General features: G+C 40.1%; 1 protein-coding gene across 1 annotated transcript in view; it reads left to right on the top strand.

The window, feature by feature from the left end:
- The window catches only part of FAM169B (Protein), a 66,053-nt gene that overhangs the window by 34,905 nt on the left and 9,490 nt on the right, over nucleotides 1–21,658 (top strand). Inside the window, exon 5 of the mRNA XM_017851847.1 lies at nucleotides 18,181–18,363. Coding sequence (XP_017707336.1) covers nucleotides 18,181–18,363 — 183 coding nt within the window. The remainder of the gene's footprint in view (nucleotides 1–18,180; nucleotides 18,364–21,658) is intronic.

The raw sequence follows: 21,658 nt of genomic DNA, 5'->3' as shown, positions 1-21,658 counted from the left end.
ATTTGTGTCTTCTTCAATTTCTTTCATCAGTGTTATAGTTTTCGTTGTATAGAATTTTATCTCTTTGGTTAAATGTATTCCTAAGGTATTTTGTTATTTCTTTTTTGTAGCTATTGTAAATGGGATTGTTTCCTTAATTTCTTTTTTGGATAGTTCATTGTTAGTGTGTAGAAACACTACTGATTTTTGTGTGTTGATTTTGTATCCTGCAAATTTATTGAATTTGTTTATTAGTTCTAATAGTTTTTTTTTAACATAGTCTTTAGGATTTTTTTTTATATATAAGATTGTGTCAGCTGGACACAGTGACTCCTCCCTGGAATCTCAGCACTTTGGGAGGCCAAGGCCAGAGGCTCACTTGAGCCCAGGAGTTTGAGACCAACCTGGGTAACATAGGGAGACCCTGTCTCTACAACAAAAATCAAAAAGTAATTAGCCAGGTATGGTGATGTGCCTGTTGTCCCAGCTCCTTGGGAGGCTGAGGCAGGAGGATTGCTTGAGCCTGGGAAGTTTAGGCTGCAGTGAGTTATGATCATGCCAGTGCACTCCAGCCTGGTTGACAGAGTGAGACCCTGTCTCAAAAATAAAAGAGAAAGAAAGGAAAAGAAGAAAGGAAGAAAGAAAGAAAGAAAGAAAGAAAGAAAGAAAGAAAGAAAGAGAGAAAGAAAGGGAAAGAAAGAAGAAAGAGAAAGGAAGGAAGGAAGGAAAAGAAAATAAAAAAGAAAGAGAAAGAGGAAGGAAGGAAGGAAAAGAAAGAAAAGAAAAAAGAAAGAAAAAGAAAGAAAGAAAGACAAAGTAAAGGTTATGTCATCTGCTGCAAACAGGGACAATTTAACTTCTTCCTTTCCAGTTTGGATGGCTTTTATTTCTTTCTCTTGCCTCATTGCTGTGGCTAGTACTTCTAGTACTACGTTGAATAGAAGTGGCAAGTGTGAATATCCTTGTTATTGATCTTAGAGGAATATCTTGCAGCTTTTCACTGTTGAATATGATGTAAGCTATGGACTTGCAGATTGTTTTTATGTTGTTGAGGCTGAATGGTTCTTTATATTTTCTAGATATTAATCCCCACTTTATATTTTCTAGATATTAATCCCCACTTTAGTCTGTTTGTGGTGCTATAACAAAATACCACAGATTGGGTAATTATGAGCAATAGAAATTTATTTCTCACAGTTCTAGAGGCTGAGAAGTCTAAGATCAAGATACTAGCAGGTTCAATGTATAGTGAGGACCCAAATGAGTCCCGCCATTTGCCTCCAAATGGCGTCTTATTAATGTATCTTCCTGAGGGGATGAATGCTGTGTCCTCACATGGTGAAAGGATGGAAAGGGGAGAAAAGGGCCCCTTTTCACTCACTCCCTCCAGCCATTTCATAAGGGTGCCAATCTCATCCATGAGGCTGGAGCCTTCAGGGCCTAATCACCCTCTAAAGGCCCTATCTCTTAATACTATCACTTTGGTGATGAAGTTTCAATATATAAATTTTGGGGGACACATTCAGACCATAACAATCCCGCTTCCTGATCCAGCATACCATGTTACATTTAGTCCTCAAGTCTCTTTAGTCTACTCTTCCAATCTGAGACCTTTCCTTGGTTTTTCCTTGTTTTTCACCATCTGGACACTTTTGAGAAGTACTGGTCAGGTGATCTATAGAATGTCCATTAATATATACTTGCCTGATGTTTACTCATTATTAGACTGTGGGGCTTTGAATTTGGGGGAAAAGGGAAGTACCTTTTTCCTCACATCATATCAGAGAGGTGGGGTGCATGATATGAATGTTACTACTAGTGGTAACCCTGATCACAGTTAAGAGAATGTCTGCTAGATTTCTCCACTGTAAAGTTACTCTTTTCCCTTTTTTAAATTGATATGTTACAATCTTTTTTTAAAAAAATTAATCCATTGTATTTTTAAGAAATCAATTTTATTGAATATTCTTGAATAATTTTGAATATTTATTAATTGAATAATTCAATTTGTTGAATAATTTTTGCATTCCGTAACATTTGCCAATTATAAGTGTATAAGTCAGTGATTTTTGGCACATTTAGAGAGTTGTGTAACCATCATCAAAATCCAGTTTTAGGACATTTCCATCACCCCTCCAAAAATACTGTCTGTTTGCTGTCAGTCTGTTTCCATCCCAGCTCCAAGCAATCCCTGATCTGTTCTGTCTCTACCAACTTGCCTTTCCAGGACAGTTCACATAAATTGAATGATAAAATATGCAATATTTTGCATCTGGTTTCTTTCTTTCTTTCTTTTTTTTGAGACAGAGTCTTGCTCTGTTGCCCAGGCTGGAGTGCAGTGGCGTGATCTCGGCTCACTGCAAGCTCTGCCTCCCGGGTTCATGCCATTCTCCTGCCTCAGCCTCCCGAGTAGCTGGGACTACAGGTGCCCACCACCATGCTTGGCTAATTTTTTGTATTTTCAGTAGAGATGGGGTTTCACCATGTTAGACGGGATGGTCTCAATCTCCTGACCTCGTGATCCGCCCGCCTTGGCCTCCCAAAGTGCTGGGATTACAGGCCTGAGCCACTGTGCCCGGCCGCATCTGGTTGCTTTTTTATTTAGCACAGTGTGTTCTCAAGGTTCATCCAAATTGTAGCATGTGTTAATATTTTGTTCCTTTTTATTGCTGAATGGTATTCCATTGTATGGATATCACATTTTGTTTATGCATCTATCAGTTGATGAGTTGTTTCCAGTTTTAGGCTATTATGAATTACCCTGCTATAAACGTTCACAAACATGTCTTTGCATAGGCATCATTTTCATTTCTTTTGGATAGGTTCCTAGGAGTAGAATTGCTGGGTCATTGGGTAAGCTTATGTTTGACTTCTTGAGTAACTGACAAACTGTTTCACAAAGTGGCTGTACCATAATACATTTCCATCAGCAGTAGATGAGGATTTCAATTTCTCCACGTCCTTGTCAACAGTTGTTATTGTGTTTTCATTAGAGCCATTCTAGTAGGCCAAAAGTGGCCTTTCACTGTGGTTGTAACTTGCATTTCCCTAAGGACTTAGGATGTGAAATATTTTTTAATTGATAAGTAGTCATTTGTGTGTTTTCTTTGAAGAAATATCTGTTCAGATTTTCTGTCCATTTTTTAATAGGGTTGTTTGTTTTCTTATTGAATTTAGAGTTCTTTATGTATTTTGAATCTAAGTCTTTTATCAGAAATGTGATTTGTAAACATTTTCTTGCAGTCTGTGGCTTGTTTTTTCATTTTCTTAGTGATGTCTTTTTTTTTTTTTAATTTCCATAAGTTATTGGGGAACAGGTGGTGTTTGGTTACATGAGTAAGTTCTTTAGTGGTGATTTGTGAGATTTTGGTGCACCCATAACCTGGGCAGTATACACTGTACCCTATTTGTAGAGTTTTATTTCTCACCCCCTTCCCTTCCTTTCTCCCTGAGTCCCCAAAGTCCATTATGTCATTCTTATGCCTTTGCATCATCATAGCTTAGCTCCCACTTATGATATGTTTGGTTTTCCATTCTTGAGTTACTTCACCTAAAAGAATAGTCTCCAGTCTCATCTGGGTCGCTACGAATGCCATTAGTTCTTTTTATAATAGCTGAGTAGTAGTCCATCATGTGTATGTATGTCTATGTGTGTGTATATATATATATCACAGTTTCTATATTCATTTGTTGATTGATGGGCATTTGGGTTGGTTCCCTGATTTTGTAATTGAGAATTGTGCTGCTATAAACACGCATGTGCAAGTATCTTTTTTTTTTCTTTTTTTTTTTTATAATGACTTCTTTTCCTCTGGGTAGATACCCAGTAGTGGGATTGCTGGATCAAATGGTAGTTCTACTTTTAGTTCTTTAAGGAATCTCCACACTGTTTTCCATAGTGGTTGTACTAGTTTACATTGTCACTCGCAGTGTAGAAGTGTTCCCTGTTCACCACAGCCACACCAACATCTACTACTTTTTGATTATGGCCATTCTTGCAGGAGTAAGGTGGTATTACATTGTGGTTTTGATTTGCATTGCCCTGATCATTAGTGATGTTTAGCATTTTTTTCATATATTTGTTGGCCATTTGTATATCTTCTTTTGAGAATTGGCTGTTCATGTCCTTAGCCCACCTTTTGATGGGATTGTTTGTTTTTTTCTTGTTGATTTGTTTAAGTTCATTGTAGATTCTGGATATTAATCCTTTGTCAGATGTATAGATTGTGAAGATTTTATCTCACTCTGTGGGTTGTCTGTTTACTCTGCTGACAGTTCCTTTTGCCATGCAAAAGCTCTTTAGTTTAATTAAGTCCCAACAATTTATCTTTGTTTGTATTGCATTTGCTTTTGGGTTCTTGGTCATGAAACCCTTGCCTAAGCCAATATCTAGAGGGTTTTTTCCAATGTTATCTTCTAGAATTTTTATAGTTTTATGTCTTAAAGTTCTTGATCCATCTTGAATTGATTTTTATATAAGGTGAGAGATAAGGATCCAATTTCATTCTCCTACATGTGGCTAGCCAATTATCCCAGTACAATTTGTTGAAAAGAGTGTCCTTTCTCCACTTTATGTTTTTGTTTGCTTTGTCAAAGATCAGTTGGCTATAAGTATTTGGGTTTATTCTGGATTCTCTATTCTATTCCATTGGTCTTTGTGCCTATTTTTATACCAGTACCATGCTGTTTTGGTGACTATGGCCTCATAGTATAGTTTGAAATCAGGTAATGTGATGCCTCCCTATTTCTTCTTTTTGCTTAGTCTTGCTTTGGCTATGCAGGATCTTTTTGGTTCCATATGAATTTTTTCTAATTCTGCAAAGAATGATGGTGGTATTTTGATGGGAAATGCATTGAATTTGTAGATTGCTTTTGGCAGTATTGTCATTTTCACAATATTGATTCTACCCATCCATGAGCATGGAATGTGTTGCCATTTGTTTGTGTCATCTATGATTTCTTTCAGCAGTGTCTTGTAGTTTTTCTTGTAGAGGTCTTTCACCTTCTTGATTAGGTGTATTCCTAAGTATTTCTTTCTTTCTTTCTTTCTTTTTTTTTTTTGCAGCTATTATAAAAGGGGTTGAGTTCTTAATTTGATTCTCTGCTTGGTTGCTGTTGGTGTATAGAAGAGCTAGTGATTTGTGTATATTAATTTTGTATCTGGAAGCTTTGCTGAATTCTTCTATCAGTTCTAGGAGCTTTCTAGAGGAGTCTTTAGGGTTTTCTAGGTAAATGAGTATATCATCAGCAAATAGTGACAGTTTGACTTTCTCTTTACTGATGTGGATGCCCTTTACTTCTTTCTCTTGTCTGATTGCTCTGGTTAGGACTTCCAGAGTTTGGCTATGTTGAAGAGGAGTGGTGAGAGTGGGCATCCTTGTTTTGTTCCGGTTCTCAGAGGGAATGCTTTCAACTTTTCCCCATTCAATATTATGTTGGCTGTGGGTTTGTCATACATGGCTTTAATTATATTGGGGTATGTCCCTTGTGTACCGATTTTGCTGAGAGTTCTAATCATAAAGCGATGCTGGATTTTGTCTAATGCTTTTTCTGCATCTATTGAGATGATCATGTGAATTTTGTTTTTAATTCTGTTTATGTGATGTATCACATTTATTGACTCGTGTATGTTAAACCATCCTACATCCCTGGTATAAAACCCACTTGATCATGGTGGATTATCTTTTTGATATGTTGTTGGATTCGGTTAGCTAGTATTTTGTTAAGGATTTTAGCATCTATGTTCATTAGGGATTCAGTCTGTAGTTTTCTTTTTTGGCTATGTCATTTCCTGGTTTTGGTGTTAGAGTGATATTGGCTTTATAGAATGATTTAGGGAGTGTTCCCTCTTTCTCTATCTTGTGGAATAGTGTCAGTAGGATTGGTACCAATCCTTCTGTAAATGTCTGGTAGAATTCTGCTGTAAATCCATCTGGTCCTGGACTTTTTTTGTTGGTCATTTTTAAATTGCCATTTCAATCATGCTGTTTGTTATTGGTCTATTCAGGGTATTTCATTCTTCCTGATTTAAGCTAGGAGGGTTGTATCTCTCCAGGAATTTATCCATCTCTTCTAGGTTTTCTAGTTTATGCATGTAAAGGTGTTCATAGTAGCCTTGAATGATCTTTTGTATTTCTGTGGTGTCAGTTGTAGTATCTCCCATTTCATTTCTTATTGAGCTTATTTGGATTTTCTCTCTTCTTTTCTGGGTTAATCTTGCCAATGGTGTATCAATTTTATTTATCTTTTCAAATAACCAGCTTTTTGTTTCATTTATCTTTGGTATTTTTTGTTTGTTTCAATTTCATTTGGTTCTGCTCTGATCTTGGTTATTTCCTTTTTTCTGCTCGGTTTGGATTTGGTTTGTTCTTGTTTCTCTAGCTCCNTTTTTATAATGACTTCTTTTCCTCTGGGTAGATACCCAGTAGTGGGATTGCTGGATCAAATGGTAGTTCTACTTTTAGTTCTTTAAGGAATCTCCACACTGTTTTCCATAGTGGTTGTACTAGTTTACATTGTCACTCGCAGTGTAGAAGTGTTCCCTGTTCACCACAGCCACACCAACATCTACTACTTTTGATTATGGCCATTCTTGCAGGAGTAAGGTGGTATTACATTGTGGTTTTGATTTGCATTGCCCTGATCATTAGTGATGTTTAGCATTTTTTCATATATTTGTTGGCCATTTGTATATCTTCTTTTGAGAATTGGCTGTTCATGTCCTTAGCCCACCTTTTGATGGGATTGTTTGTTTTTTTCTTGTTGATTTGTTTAAGTTCATTGTAGATTCTGGATATTAATCCTTTGTCAGATGTATAGATTGTGAAGATTTTATCTCACTCTGTGGGTTGTCTGTTTACTCTGCTGACAGTTCCTTTTGCCATGCAAAAGCTCTTTAGTTTAATTAAGTCCCAACAATTTATCTTTGTTTGTATTGCATTTGCTTTTGGGTTCTTGGTCATGAAACCCTTGCCTAAGCCAATATCTAGAGGGTTTTTTCCAATGTTATCTTCTAGAATTTTATAGTTTTATGTCTTAAAGTTCTTGATCCATCTTGAATTGATTTTATATAAGGTGAGAGATAAGGATCCAATTTCATTCTCCTACATGTGGCTAGCCAATTATCCCAGTACAATTTGTTGAAAAGAGTGTCCTTTCTCCACTTTATGTTTTGTTTGCTTTGTCAAAGATCAGTTGGCTATAAGTATTTGGGTTTATTCTGGATTCTCTATTCTATTCCATTGGTCTTTGTGCCTATTTTATACCAGTACCATGCTGTTTTGGTGACTATGGCCTCATAGTATAGTTTGAAATCAGGTAATGTGATGCCTCCCTATTTCTTCTTTTGCTTAGTCTTGCTTTGGCTATGCAGGATCTTTTGGTTCCATATGAATTTTTTCTAATTCTGCAAAGAATGATGGTGGTATTTTGATGGGAAATGCATTGAATTTGTAGATTGCTTTTGGCAGTATTGTCATTTTCACAATATTGATTCTACCCATCCATGAGCATGGAATGTGTTGCCATTTGTTTGTGTCATCTATGATTTCTTTCAGCAGTGTCTTGTAGTTTTCTTGTAGAGGTCTTTCACCTTCTTGATTAGGTGTATTCCTAAGTATTTCTTTCTTTCTTTCTTTCTTTTTTTTTTTGCAGCTATTATAAAAGGGGTTGAGTTCTTAATTTGATTCTCTGCTTGGTTGCTGTTGGTGTATAGAAGAGCTAGTGATTTGTGTATATTAATTTTGTATCTGGAAGCTTTGCTGAATTCTTCTATCAGTTCTAGGAGCTTTCTAGAGGAGTCTTTAGGGTTTTCTAGGTAAATGAGTATATCATCAGCAAATAGTGACAGTTTGACTTTCTCTTTACTGATGTGGATGCCCTTTACTTCTTTCTCTTGTCTGATTGCTCTGGTTAGGACTTCCAGAGTTTGGCTATGTTGAAGAGGAGTGGTGAGAGTGGGCATCCTTGTTTTGTTCCGGTTCTCAGAGGGAATGCTTTCAACTTTTCCCCATTCAATATTATGTTGGCTGTGGGTTTGTCATACATGGCTTTAATTATATTGGGGTATGTCCCTTGTGTACCGATTTTGCTGAGAGTTCTAATCATAAAGCGATGCTGGATTTTGTCTAATGCTTTTCTGCATCTATTGAGATGATCATGTGAATTTTGTTTTAATTCTGTTTATGTGATGTATCACATTTATTGACTCGTGTATGTTAAACCATCCTACATCCCTGGTATAAAACCCACTTGATCATGGTGGATTATCTTTTGATATGTTGTTGGATTCGGTTAGCTAGTATTTTGTTAAGGATTTTAGCATCTATGTTCATTAGGGATTCAGTCTGTAGTTTTCTTTTTTGGCTATGTCATTTCCTGGTTTTGGTGTTAGAGTGATATTGGCTTTATAGAATGATTTAGGGAGTGTTCCCTCTTTCTCTATCTTGTGGAATAGTGTCAGTAGGATTGGTACCAATCCTTCTGTAAATGTCTGGTAGAATTCTGCTGTAAATCCATCTGGTCCTGGACTTTTTTTGTTGGTCATTTTAAATTGCCATTTCAATCATGCTGTTTGTTATTGGTCTATTCAGGGTATTTCATTCTTCCTGATTTAAGCTAGGAGGGTTGTATCTCTCCAGGAATTTATCCATCTCTTCTAGGTTTTCTAGTTTATGCATGTAAAGGTGTTCATAGTAGCCTTGAATGATCTTTTGTATTTCTGTGGTGTCAGTTGTAGTATCTCCCATTTCATTTCTTATTGAGCTTATTTGGATTTTCTCTCTTCTTTTCTGGGTTAATCTTGCCAATGGTGTATCAATTTTATTTATCTTTTCAAATAACCAGCTTTTGTTTCATTTATCTTTGGTATTTTTTGTTTGTTTCAATTTCATTTGGTTCTGCTCTGATCTTGGTTATTTCCTTTTTTCTGCTCGGTTTGGATTTGGTTTGTTCTTGTTTCTCTAGCTCCTTGAGGTGGTGTGACCTTAGACTGTCTGTTTATGCTCTTTCAGACTTTTTGATATAGGTGTTTAGGGCTATGAACTTTCCTCTTAGCACTACCTTTGCTGTGTCCTGGAAGTTTTGATAGGCTGTGTCACTATTGCTGTTCAGTTTGAAGAATTTTTAAATTTCCTTTGATTTCATTTTCGACCCAGTGATCATTCAGGAGAAGGTTATTTAATTTCCATATATATGCATAGTTTTGGAGGTTCCTTTTGGAATTGATTTCCAGTTTTATTCTACTGTGGTCTAAGAGGGTGCTTGATATCATTTTAGTTTTCTTAATTTATTGAAGCTCATTTTATGGCCTATCATATGGTCTATCTTGGAGAAAGTTCCATGCACTGTTGAATAGAATGTATACTCTGTAGTTGTTGGATGGACTGTTCTATATATATCTGTTAAGTCCATTTGTTTCAGGGTATAGTTTAAATCCATTGTTTCTTTTTTGACTTTCTGTCTTGATGGCCTCTCTAGTGCTGTCAGTGGAGTACTGAAGTCCCTCACTATTATTGTGTTGCTGTCTATCTCATTTCTTAGGTTTAGTAGTAATTGTTTTACAAATTTGGGAGCTCTAGTGTTAGGTGCGTATATGTTTAGGATTGTGATATTTTCCTGTTGGAAATAAAATTATCATTATTATAATGCCTCTCTTTGCCTTTTTAAACTGCTGCTGCTTTAGTTTGTTTTGTCTGATATAAGAATACTCTTGCTTGTTTTTGCCTGTAATATCTGTTTCCACCCCTTTATCTTTAGTTTGTGTGAGTCCTTATGTATTAAGTAAGTCTCTTGAAGACAGCAGGTAGTTGGCTGATGAAGTCTTATCCATTTTGCAATTCTATTATCTTTTAAGTGGACGATTTAGGCCATTTACATTCAATGTTAGTATTGAGATATGAGGTACCATTCCATTCGTCATGCTGTTTGTTGCTGTATACCTTGGTTTTTTGTTTTTGTTTTTTAAATTGTATTTTTGTTTTATAGGTCCTGTGAGATTTATGCTTTAAAGAGGTTCTGTTTTGTTGTGTTTCCAGGATTTGTTTCAAGATTTAGAGCTCCTTTTAGCAGTTATTGTGGTGGTGGCTTGGTAGTGGCGAATTCTCTCGGCATTTGATTGACTGAAAAAGACTATCGTTCCTTCATACATTAAGGTTAGTTTCACTGGGTACAAATTTCTTGGCTAATTGTTTTGTTTGAGGAGACTGAAGATAGGGCCCTAACCTCTTCTAGCTTGTAGGGTTTCTACAGAGAAATCTGCTGTTAATCTGATAGGTTTTCTTTTATAGGTTACCTGGTGCTTTTGTCTGACAGTTTTAAAGATTCTTTCCTTTGTCTTAACTTTAGATAACCTGATGACAGTGTGCCTAGGTGATGATCTTTTGTGATGAATTTCCCAGGTGTTCTTTGTGGTTCTTGTATTTGGATGTCTAGGTCTCTAGCAAGACTGGGGAAGTTTTCCTCAATTATTTCCCCAAATATGTTTTCCAAACTTTTAGATTTGTCTTCTTCCTCAGGAACACTGAATATGCTTAGGTTTGGTCATTTAACATAATCCCAGATNACTGAAAAAGACTATCGTTCCTTCATACATTAAGGTTAGTTTCACTGGGTACAAATTTCTTGGCTAATTGTTTTGTTTGAGGAGACTGAAGATAGGGCCCTAACCTCTTCTAGCTTGTAGGGTTTCTACAGAGAAATCTGCTGTTAATCTGATAGGTTTTCTTTTATAGGTTACCTGGTGCTTTTGTCTGACAGTTTTAAAGATTCTTTCCTTTGTCTTAACTTTAGATAACCTGATGACAGTGTGCCTAGGTGATGATCTTTTTGTGATGAATTTCCCAGGTGTTCTTTGTGGTTCTTGTATTTGGATGTCTAGGTCTCTAGCAAGACTGGGGAAGTTTTCCTCAATTATTTCCCCAAATATGTTTTCCAAACTTTTAGATTTGTCTTCTTCCTCAGGAACACTGAATATGCTTAGGTTTGGTCATTTAACATAATCCCAGATTTCTTGGAGGCTTTGTTCATATTTTCTTATTATTTTTTCTTTGTCTTGATGGATTGGGTAAATTTGAAGACCTTGTCTTTGAGCTCTGAATTTCTTTCTTCTCCTTGTTCAATTCTATTGCTGAGACTTTCCAGAGCATTTTGCATTCTATAAGTGTGTCCATTGTTTCCTGGAGTTTCGATTTTTTTTTATGCTATTTCCTTGAATATCTATTTCCTGCCTTCACTTCTTGTATCATTTTTTTTTTATTTCCTTACAAAGATCTTTGTCTTTCTCTGGTGCCTCCCTGATTAGCTTAATAACTAACCTCCAAAATTCTTTTTCAGGTAAATCAGGGATTTCTTCTCTGTTTGGGTCCGTTGCTGGTGAGCTAGTGTGATTTTTTGGAGGTATTAAAGAACCTTATTTTGTCATATTACTGGAATTGGTTTTCTGGTTCCTTCTCATTTGGGTAGCCTCTGTCAGAGGGAAGGGCTAGGGCTGAAGGTTTGTTTTGTCCCACAGGGTGTTCCCTTGATGTAGTACTTTCCCCCTATTCCTATGGATGTGGCTTCCTGAGAGCCGAGGTGTAGTGATTGTTATTTCTCTTCTGGATCTAGTCACCCAGCAAGTCTACCAGGCTCCAGCTGGTACTGGGGGTTGTCTGCAGAGTCCTGTGATGTGAACCATCTGTGGGTCTCTCAGTCGTGGATACCAGCACAGTATTTGGGGTGTCTCCCAGGTCCTGCAGGAGCAATCTGCTTCCTTCAGGGAGTCTGTGGGTCCTCTCAGGTTTCCTGATTTATTCCTGCAATTGTTCTAGAGCAGAAATTAACAATGCAAACCTCCACACGCTGCTCTGTCTGTCCCAGTCAGAGCTGCAATCTAGTCCTGCCTCCCGTCTGCCATGTTTCCCAGTGGTGTCTTTTGAAACAAAACATTTAAAACATTGATGAAGTTAGGTTTGTCAATTGATTGTATTTTTGGTGTTCAATCTAAGAACTCTTTGCCTAACCCAAAGTTGGGAAGAGTTTTACTTTTTCTAAAAGCTTTATAGTTTTAGCTCTTACATTCATGTCTATGATCCATTTTGAATCATTTTTTGTGTGTGATGTAAGGGTCCAACCTCACTTTATAAAATACCTAATACACTTAAAAATATGAATAGGCTTTATTTTTAGAACAGTTTTAGATTTATAGAAAAATTGGACGGCAAGTACAGAGTTCCTCTGTATTCCCTTCCCCGACAGTTTCCCCTATTATTAACATATTGGGTTAGTGAGGTACATTTGTTACAATTGACGAGCCAATATTGACATATGCATTAGTTTTCTAGGGCTTCCATAACAAAAGACCACAGACTGGGTGGCTTAAACTAGGGGACCCCAGTCCCCCGGTACCGGTCCATGGCCTGTTAGGAGCTGGGCTGCACAATAGGAGGTGAGTGGTGGGCGAGTGAGTGAAGTTTCATCTGTATTTACAGTCACTCCCATTGTTCACGTTACCACCTGAGCTCTGCCTCCTGTCAGATCAGTGGCAGCATCAGATTCACATAAGAGTGCGGACGAGGCGGGCGCCTGTAGTCCCAGCTACTCGGGAGGCTGAGACAGGAGAATGGTGTGAACCCGGGAGGCAGAGCTTGCAGTGAGCTGAGAGCCGGCCACTGCACTCCAGCCTGGGCGGCAGAGCAAGACTCCGTCTCAAAACAAAACAAAACAAAACAACAACAACAACAACAACAACAACAACAACAAAAGAGTGCGGACCCTACTGTGAACTTCGCATGTGAGGGATCTAGGTTGTGCTCTCCTTATGAGAATCTAATGCCTGATGATCTGTCATTGTCTGCCATCACCCCCAGATGGGACCATCTAGTTGCAAGAAAACAAGCTCAGTACTCCCACTGATTCTACATTATGGTGAGTTGTATAATTATTTCATTATATATTACACTGTAATAATATAAATAAAGTGCACAATAAATGTAATGCACTTGAATCATCCTGAAACCATCCCCTCCCTTTCCCGGTCCATGGAAAAATTATCTTCCATGAAACTGGTTCCTGGTGCCAAAAAGGTTGGGGACTGCTGGCTTAAACAACAGAAATTAATTTTCTCACAGTTATGGAGGCTAGAAGTTCTAGGTCAGGGTGTCAGAAAGCTTATTTTCTTCAGAGGCCTCTCTCTCCTTGGCTTGCAGATGGCTGCCTTCTCACTATGTCCATACTTGGTCTTTTCTCTACTTGAGTATTGCTGGTGTCTTTCTGTGGGTCCAGATTTCTTCTTATAGGGACACTAGTCCTTGTAAGAAGGTTGGACTGGTGCATACCCTAATGGCCTCCTTTTTAGCTTCATGACCTCTTTTAAAGGCCTTATCTCCAAAGATCTCCAAAGAAAATATCTTCTGAGGTACTGTGGGTTTGCAAATGTTGGAGACACAAGGTTCAGCCTATGGAAATAGATTATCATTAACTGAAGTTCATAGTTCACATCAGGGCTTACTCTGTGTTGCACCTTCTATGGGTTGTGACAAATGTTTAATGGCATGTGTCCACTGTTGTAATATCACAGAGGGTAGTTTCACTGCCTAAAAATCCTCTGTACTCTGCCTATTCATCCTTCTTACTCCTAACCCTGGTAACCACAGATCTTTTTTTCTTTTTTTTTTTTAGATGGGGTCTCACTCTTGTCACCCAGGCTATAATGCAGTGGCATGATGTCAGCTCACTGCAACCTCCACCTCCCCGCTTCAAGCAGTTCTCATGTCTCAGCCTCCCAGGTAGCTGGGATTACAGGCATGAGCCACTTTGCTTGGCTCATTTTTTTGTATTTTTAGTAGAGACAGGGTTTCATCATGTTGACCAAGCTGGTCTCGAACTCCTGACCTCAGGTAATCCGCCCACCTTGGCCTTCCAAAGTGCTGGAATTACAGATGTGAGCCACTGTGCCCAGTCACCATGCCTCCCTAGTTTTGCCTTTTCCAGAATGTAATATACGGTCATTTGTCACTTAACCATAGGGATATGTTTTGAGGAATGCACTGTTAGGCAATTGCATCATTGTGTGAACACGATAGAATGTATTTACATAAGACTCCATGGCAGAGCGTCCTGCACTCTTAGGTTGTCAAGTATGGCCTGTCGTCTCTAGGCTACAAACCTGTATAGCTTGTTACTGTACTGATTACTGGAGGCGATTGTAACACAGTGGTAAGTATTTGTATATCTAAACATATGTAAATATAGAAAAGGTACAGTAAAGAGATTTTAAAACAGTATGCTTGTGTAGAGTACTTAACTTGTGTGGAGCTTGCAGGACTGGAAGTTGCTCTGGGTGAGTCAGGGAGTAAGTGAGTGGTGAGTGAATGTGAAGGCCTAGGACAGTACTGTGTACTACTGTACACTTTAGAAACATTGTACACTTAGGTTACACTAAATGTCTACAATAATAAATGAACTGTAGCTTACTGTACAGTTTTCTTCAATAATAAATGAACTGTAGCTTACTGTAACCTTTTACTTTATAAAACTTCTTAATTTTTTAAAATTTTGACTCTTGTAATAACATTTGGCTAAAACATAAATATATCATGCCCCTGTACATAAATATTTTCTTATTCTTAAGCTTTAATTACAAAATATTTTTTAAAGTTTAAAAACTTTTTTTGTTAAAAACACAGAGACAAACACACTCATTAGCCTAGGCCTACTCAGGGTCAGGATTGTCAATATCACTGTCTTCCACTTCCACATCTTGTCCCACTGGAAGGTCTTCAGGGGCAGTAACACACGTGGAGCTATCATCTCCTAGGATAACAGTGCCTTCTTCTGGAATACCTCCTATAGGACCTGCCTGAGGCTGCTTTACAGTTAATTTTGTTGTTTTAATGAGTAGAAGGTGTACACTGTAAAATGACAATAAAAATATAGTATAGTAAATACATAAACAGTATCAGTCATTTATTATCATTATTGGGTATTATGTACTGTGCATAATTGTATGTGCTAGACTTTTTTTTTTTTTAAGACAGAGGCTTGCTGTCTTGCCCAGGCTGGAGTGCAGTGGTGCAATCTCGGCTCACTGCAATCTCTGCCCCCTGGGTTCAAGCAATTCTCCTGCCTCAGCCTCCTGAGTAGATGAGATTACAGGTGCACGCCACCACACATGGCTAATTTTTTATATTTTTGGTAGAGACGGGATTTCACTATGTTGGCCATGTTGGTCTCAAACTCCTGACCTCAAGTGATCCACCTGCTCTGGCCTCCCAAAGTACTGGGATTACAGGCGTGAGCCACTGTGCCTGGCGTGTATGTGCTAGACTTTTATACAACTGGCAGTGTGGTATGTTTTTTTACCCCAGCATCGCAGCAAACACATGAATAATGTGTTGCATTATGACTTTATGGTGCCTATGACTATCACTAGGCAACAGGAATTTTTCAGCTGTATTTTATTCTTATGGGACCTCCACTACACATGTGGTCCATTGTTGACCAAAACGACTTTATGAAGCACATTACTGTAGTTGGAATCCAATGGAATGTCATTGTTCAGTTAGCTTCTTTCACTTAGTAATATGCCCTTATGGTTTTTCTATATCTTTGTGTAGTAATAACTCATTTCTTTTTAGTGCGGAATAATGTTACATTGACTGGATGAGCCACAGTTTGTTTATCCACTCACCGTCTGAAGTACATCCTGGTTGCTTCTAAGTTTTAGTAATTATGAATAAAGCTGCAATAAATATTTGTGTGCAGGTTTTTGTGTGAGCATGGTTTTCAATTCTGTTGAGTAAATACCAAGGAGTGTGATTACTGAATCATCAGGTAAGAGTATGTTTAGTTCTGTAAGAAACTGCCAAAATGCCTTCCAAAGTGGCTGCACCCTTTTGTATTCTGACAAACAATGAATGAGAGTTCCCGTTGTTCCACATCCTCACCAGCATTTGTTGTTGTCAGTGTTCAAGAATTTGGCTATTCTAGGCCGGGCATGGTGGCTTATGCCTGTAATCCCAGCGCTTTGGGAGGCCAAGGCAGGCGGATCACCTGAGGTCAGGAGTTTGAGACCAGCCTGGCCAACATGGCAAAACCCCATCTCTACTAAAAATACAAAAATTAGCTGGGCATGGTGGCACATGCCTATAATCTCAGCTACTTGAGAGACTGAGGCAGGAGAATCGCTTGAACCCAGGAGGTGGAGGTTGCAGTGAGCTAAGATCACACCATTGCATTCCAGCCTGGGCAACAAGAGCAAAACTCCATCTCGAAAAAAAAGAATTTGGCTATTCTAATAGGTGTGTAGTGGCATCTCATTGTTTAAATTTTGTGATTTCCTAATAACATATGATGTGGAGCATCCTTTCATATGCTTAGTTGTAGAATTACAAAGAGGATTTTGATAGAGCTAGCATTGAGTTTACAGATCATTTTGAAAAGAATTATCTTAAGAATTGAGTCATCCAATCCAAGAACATGGAATTTCTCTTCATTTATTTAGATCTTCCTTAATTTATCTCAACAATGTCTTATAGTTTTCAGTGCTCAATGCAATTCTTTTCTTAAACATACTCTTAATTATTTACTTCTTTTTAATGCTACTGTAAATTAAATTGCATCTTTATTTAATATTAAACCTTTTTAGTTTTGGAAGACTTCACAGTTACAAGAACATTGCTCTTGTCTTCTATATATTGAAATAATATAATTGCAAGCAAGTTGGTACTGTCATCTCAAGTGCATCAAGGTTGAAATCCCAAATATTTTATAGTTACTGTCTCAAGAGAAATGAGCTTCCTTACTGGTCATAGATTATTTATTTTTAAATTCATTTTTGGTATGAAATAGTAACTGCTTATTTGGCTAACAATTATTTTGGTTGGCATTTTAGGCTGAGCTCAGCTGGGTGGTTTTCTAGTCTAGCTGGGCTTGCTGTGTATCCATGGTGACCTGCCTGTCAGGTGGCTCTGCTGCTTGGGGCTGGCTAGACATTGATGGGGACCACAGCAGTGCCTGGGCCATATTCCTTTCATGGTACCAGGTTACCCTGGGCTTGCTTTTGTGGTGTGTTGCAGGGATCCGAGAGAGAACACAGGCCACTGGACCTCAGGAGACCTAGGCTTAGAGTGGTGGTGCTGTCACTCTGCCTCATTCTGTTGACCAAAGTGAGTCACAAGGCCAGCTGGAATTAAAGGTGAGGGGAAATTGATCCCATCTCTTGATGGGAGGAGCTTCAAAATCAAATGCAAAGGGGCATGGCCATAGGAAGGAAGTAATCGTGGCCATTTTTGCAAACAGTTCACCATGGGAGTGTGTATCTTTGCAGTTCAGTCTGGCTGATTAGAATCGGAGTCATATTTTTGTTTGTTTGTTTGTTTGGGAAATTATCCACTTCTGAATCTTGGCAGGGACAAATACCACCACTTCCAACAGGAGCTGAAAATGCTCCTTATTTGTTTTCTTCTTCCATTGCATCTAGGGCATGGGCACCTGTGCAGTTTAGAGGTGAGGAAGGTGAGCTAGTAGGGTCAATGTAGAATTGGTGTTCTAGTTAGGGTGATGACAGGGATGCCTGGTTGAAAGGCCATGCATGTTCTCATTGCAGAAATGGCAACTGTGCTGGTGTTGACCTTGGTTGCAATACAGTTAAGTAGTGGGTGAAAAGCGGGGAGGGTGCCAATTGTCACCTCTCTTGCTCTGCTGCAGCAGGGCCATCAATATTTCATGAGAAGCAGGGCCTGGTGCTGCGTTTATTTGGGGTAAGTGCATTTTGCTATAATTGGACATGGTGAGCCCTTGCTAGAGTTACTGAAACAAGTGCGTACCCTAGAGATGGGTTGAATTGGTCTCTTCAGGTTTCACTTCTCCAGGGGGATGGTTGACATTGCCAGATACTCCTGGTTGGCTCCAAGGGTCTTATTGAACTGTGTGCAGTGAAGGGAGGAATCTGAGGAGGGTGCTGCCTGAGTGGCCTCACTCTGCTTAGTCTCCCAGGTTCACCTTTCATTTCAGTCCAGTGGTCTTGTATCATGTGAGTTTGTAAAGAAAGCTGATCAGTCAACTAGAGAATGATCTGCTATTTTAGCATCACTTGTTTAGCTTGTGAAACTGACCATGTTTCCAGGAGGTACCCATGACTCTGGCTGTGCGGGGGCCCTACAGGGTCCTAGTGGGTCAGCCGTGAGCCCAGGGGACAGTGTCTGTCTCTTTCTTTCTCTACAGGCAGCCTGTGTGGTGATGGCACTGGTGCATGCTACCTGCTGCCCGTCTTTGACACTGTGTTCATCAGGAGGAAACACTGGCACCAAGGCTTGGAAACAGCCATGCTGCGGGACTTCTGTGAGACATTCCCAGAGGACAAGGCCCTGGGGGTCAGCTGCCTGATGTCTCCTGCCATGTACCAAGGTAAAACCCCTTGTGTCTTGCAGAAGCATTTGGGTAACGGTGATGGATAACACATGTGCATTCTGGAGGACTCTGCAGGGGGAGGCCCTGGGGAGCCCTCGTGGGCAGATGCAGGCCTCCACTTGGCAGCACGCTCGTGAGGTTTTCTTTCTTTCTGAGAAATCTCTGGTTGCTGCAGCGTAAACTGAGACTTCATGTTTGATCACGAGAAGTGAACTTCTCCCAAGCTGGAAAATAATTGGATTCAGAAACAATCACAAACAAACCAACGAGCTCAGAGAGAAGGGAATCCAGAGAGCTACCGCCATGCTGCGGGCTGCGGGGCTTTGGAGTGCCTTTGCTATTTCACTTGATGCCTGTAGTTCCTCACTTTGTCCTTTGAACTAGAAGCCACGGGAGAGCCCAGGAGCTGAAGGGAAGGCAGGGACCAGGTAGAAAGGCAAGCTCTGAATGGACTCAGCTTTCCAGCACCTCTGTAGCTCTCTACGCACAAGACGCCTCCCTCCCATATTCTTTATCCACGTTTGCCAGAGGAGGATGAAACAGCTCTGATGTGAAACATCACACTCTAAGGTGACAAGGGTGGGAGGCTCTGGAGAGCATGTCTCTGAGTCCCCTTCTCCCCCATGAAGCACACACACCCTACTTTGTGCCCTGCCTCTGTTCTTGGTGTGCGGTGGTTTTTGAACGCTTAGTATGGAGTTTCTGGCGTCTTTCTGGCTCAAGGGATAGGAGAGAACAGTTAGGAAAGGCAAGGAAGCTTCCATTGCTGTGAAGTCATAAAGAAAAGCAGGTAAAAACATACTTTTCCCCAAGTGGGTCTGGCTGTTTCTTTGTATTTTCAAACTCTTAGCCTGTTGTTCAAACTCTGAAGAGCCTTGAATTTCTGCAAGAGTGCTCGAGGCTTCCTGCATCATGTAGCTCACTTTCAGGTACAGGAGCATTCGGGAGCCCAGGCAGCTGGTCCTCTGTCCATACCCATGTCCTTCCGGGCCTGCGCCTCCTTCTTGCTTCAGGTGCAGGCCACCTCAGGGTTTTAGGAAGCTTTAGCAAGGGAGTGGAAGAGAGCCTTTTACTCAAAGGAACAGTGGGCTCCAAGGCTAAGGGCTGCCTGCTGATCCTGGGCCAGCCTTGCCGAGACCCTGTAGGGCCCTGTGATCCCTCCCATCCTTCCACTGTCTTTACCTGCAAAGAAAGATCTGAATGTGCTGATTCTGACTCACGCTACTTCTCTCTGGGCTTCAGCCACCCAGGTGTGCCTGTCAGGTTTTTATTGAGTTCAGTGATGCCTTCCAACTGGACAGGAGGGACTCTGGCAGGAGTCCTGGGCCCCATGCTTTGAGCCTTCTTTCAACTGCATCTCCCTCCAGGGGGCGAGGGCTCCATGGGCCCAAGAGGAGGTGCCCAGCTGGCTCATGCTGCTCCTTCTAAACTGGCTCAGGGTGCCAGTACCCCAGTATTCCTGCCAGTGGCCACTGTGGGCCTGAGTGGACCTCATCCCTGGGTCTGTGCTCATGAGGGTGGACCATGCCGCCAGTTTGCACATCCTCAGAGCCCAGGGGCGGCTCCTGGGGGGCTGTGGATGGCATGTGGGGAGGACGGCCACATTTGTACTCACAGGCCCCGTGAGGTATTGGGGGCTGGGGTGGGAGGAGAAGGGGGTGGACTGCCGGCTGGGGGCCAGCTCGCTTGGTATTGCCACATTCTGGTGCAACACTCCAAGGAGTCCAAGAATTCTAAATTTGAAACGAGCTTCTCCTGTTGTTAGGAAGTTATATTTGTCAAGATAGGAGGGCAGAACGTGTCATATATAGCGCTTTGCTAACTTGGTTTGTACCTTTGGAAGACAGGCATTCCTCATTTCACTGCTCTTCCCTTGATTGCACTTTGCAGATGCTGCGTGTTTTACATTTTGAAGGCTGTGGCAACCCTGCTTCAAGCAAGTCTATCAGGGATATTTTTCCAACAGCATGGTATCGCTTCATGTCTCTGGGTCATGTTTTGGTAATTTTCACAATATTTCAAACTTCTTCATTATTATTATATCTGTCATGGTGATCTGTGATCAGTGATATTTGAAGTTATAATTGTTACAACATCAATTGGGGGCACCACAAACCATGCCTGTGTAAGTCAGTGAACTTAATCGATACACGAGCCTGTTCTGACTCCTCTTCCGATCAGCTGTTCCTTCCTTTTCTTCCTATTCCATGAGACACAACAATATTGAAATTAGGCCAATTAATAACCCTACAATGGCCTCTGAATGTTCAAGTGAATGGAAGAGTCACATGGCTTTCACTTTAAATCAAAAGCTAGAAATGACTAAGCTTAGCAAGGAAGGCATGTCAAAAGCTGAGGTATGCTGAACGCTAGGCCTCTTGCACCAGGTAGCCAAGTTGTGAATGCAAAGGAAGAATTCTTAAAGGGAATGAAAAGTTCTACTCTGGTGAACACACAAATGATAAGAAAGTAAAGCAGCCTTATTGCTGATAGGAAGAGTTTTAGTGGTCTAGATAGAAGATCAAACCAGCCACAACACTGCCTTAAGTCAAAGCCTAACCCAGAGCAAGGCCCTAACTCTCTTCAATTCTATGAAGGCTGAGAGATTTGAGCAAGCTGCAGAAGAAATGTTTGAAGCTAGCAGAGGTTGGCTTATGAAGTTTGAGGAAAGAAGCCGTCTCCATAACATAGAAGTGCAAGGTGAAGCAGCAAGTGCTGATACAGAAGCTACAGCAAGTTATCTGCAAGATCTAGCTCAGATCGTTGATAAAGGTGGCTACACTACACAACAGATTTTCAATGTAGGTGCAACTGCCTTTTACTGGAAGAACATGCCATCTAGGACTTTCATAGCTAGAGAAGAGAAGTCAGTGCCTGGCCTCAAAGCTTCAAAGGACAGGTTGAGTCTCTTGTTAGGAGTTGATGTAGCTGGTGGCCTTCAGCTGAAGTCAATCCTCATTTACTGGTCTGAAAATCCTAAGGCCCTTAAGAATTATGCCAAATCTTTTCTGTCTGTGCTCTAGAAATGGAACAACAGTGTCTGGATGACAGCGCGTCTGTTTACAGCATGGTTTATTGAATAATTTAAGCCCACAGTTGAGACCTACTGCTCAGAACAAAAGATTCCTCTCAAAATATTATTGCTCATTGACAATGTACCTGGTTATTCAAGAGCTCTGATGAAGATGTACGAAGAGATTAATGTTGTTTCCACGCCTGCTAACATAATATCCATTCTGTGGATCAAGGAATAATTTCAGCTTTCGAGTCTTATTTAAGAAATACACTTCCT

This window comes from Rhinopithecus bieti, unplaced genomic scaffold, assembly GCF_001698545.2.
Source record: "Rhinopithecus bieti isolate Rb0 unplaced genomic scaffold, ASM169854v2 scaffold_33664, whole genome shotgun sequence".
Lineage (NCBI taxonomy): Eukaryota > Metazoa > Chordata > Mammalia > Primates > Cercopithecidae > Rhinopithecus > Rhinopithecus bieti.
The sequence above is the reverse complement of the archived record's forward strand: the minus strand, read 5'-3'. Positions and strand labels throughout refer to the sequence as shown.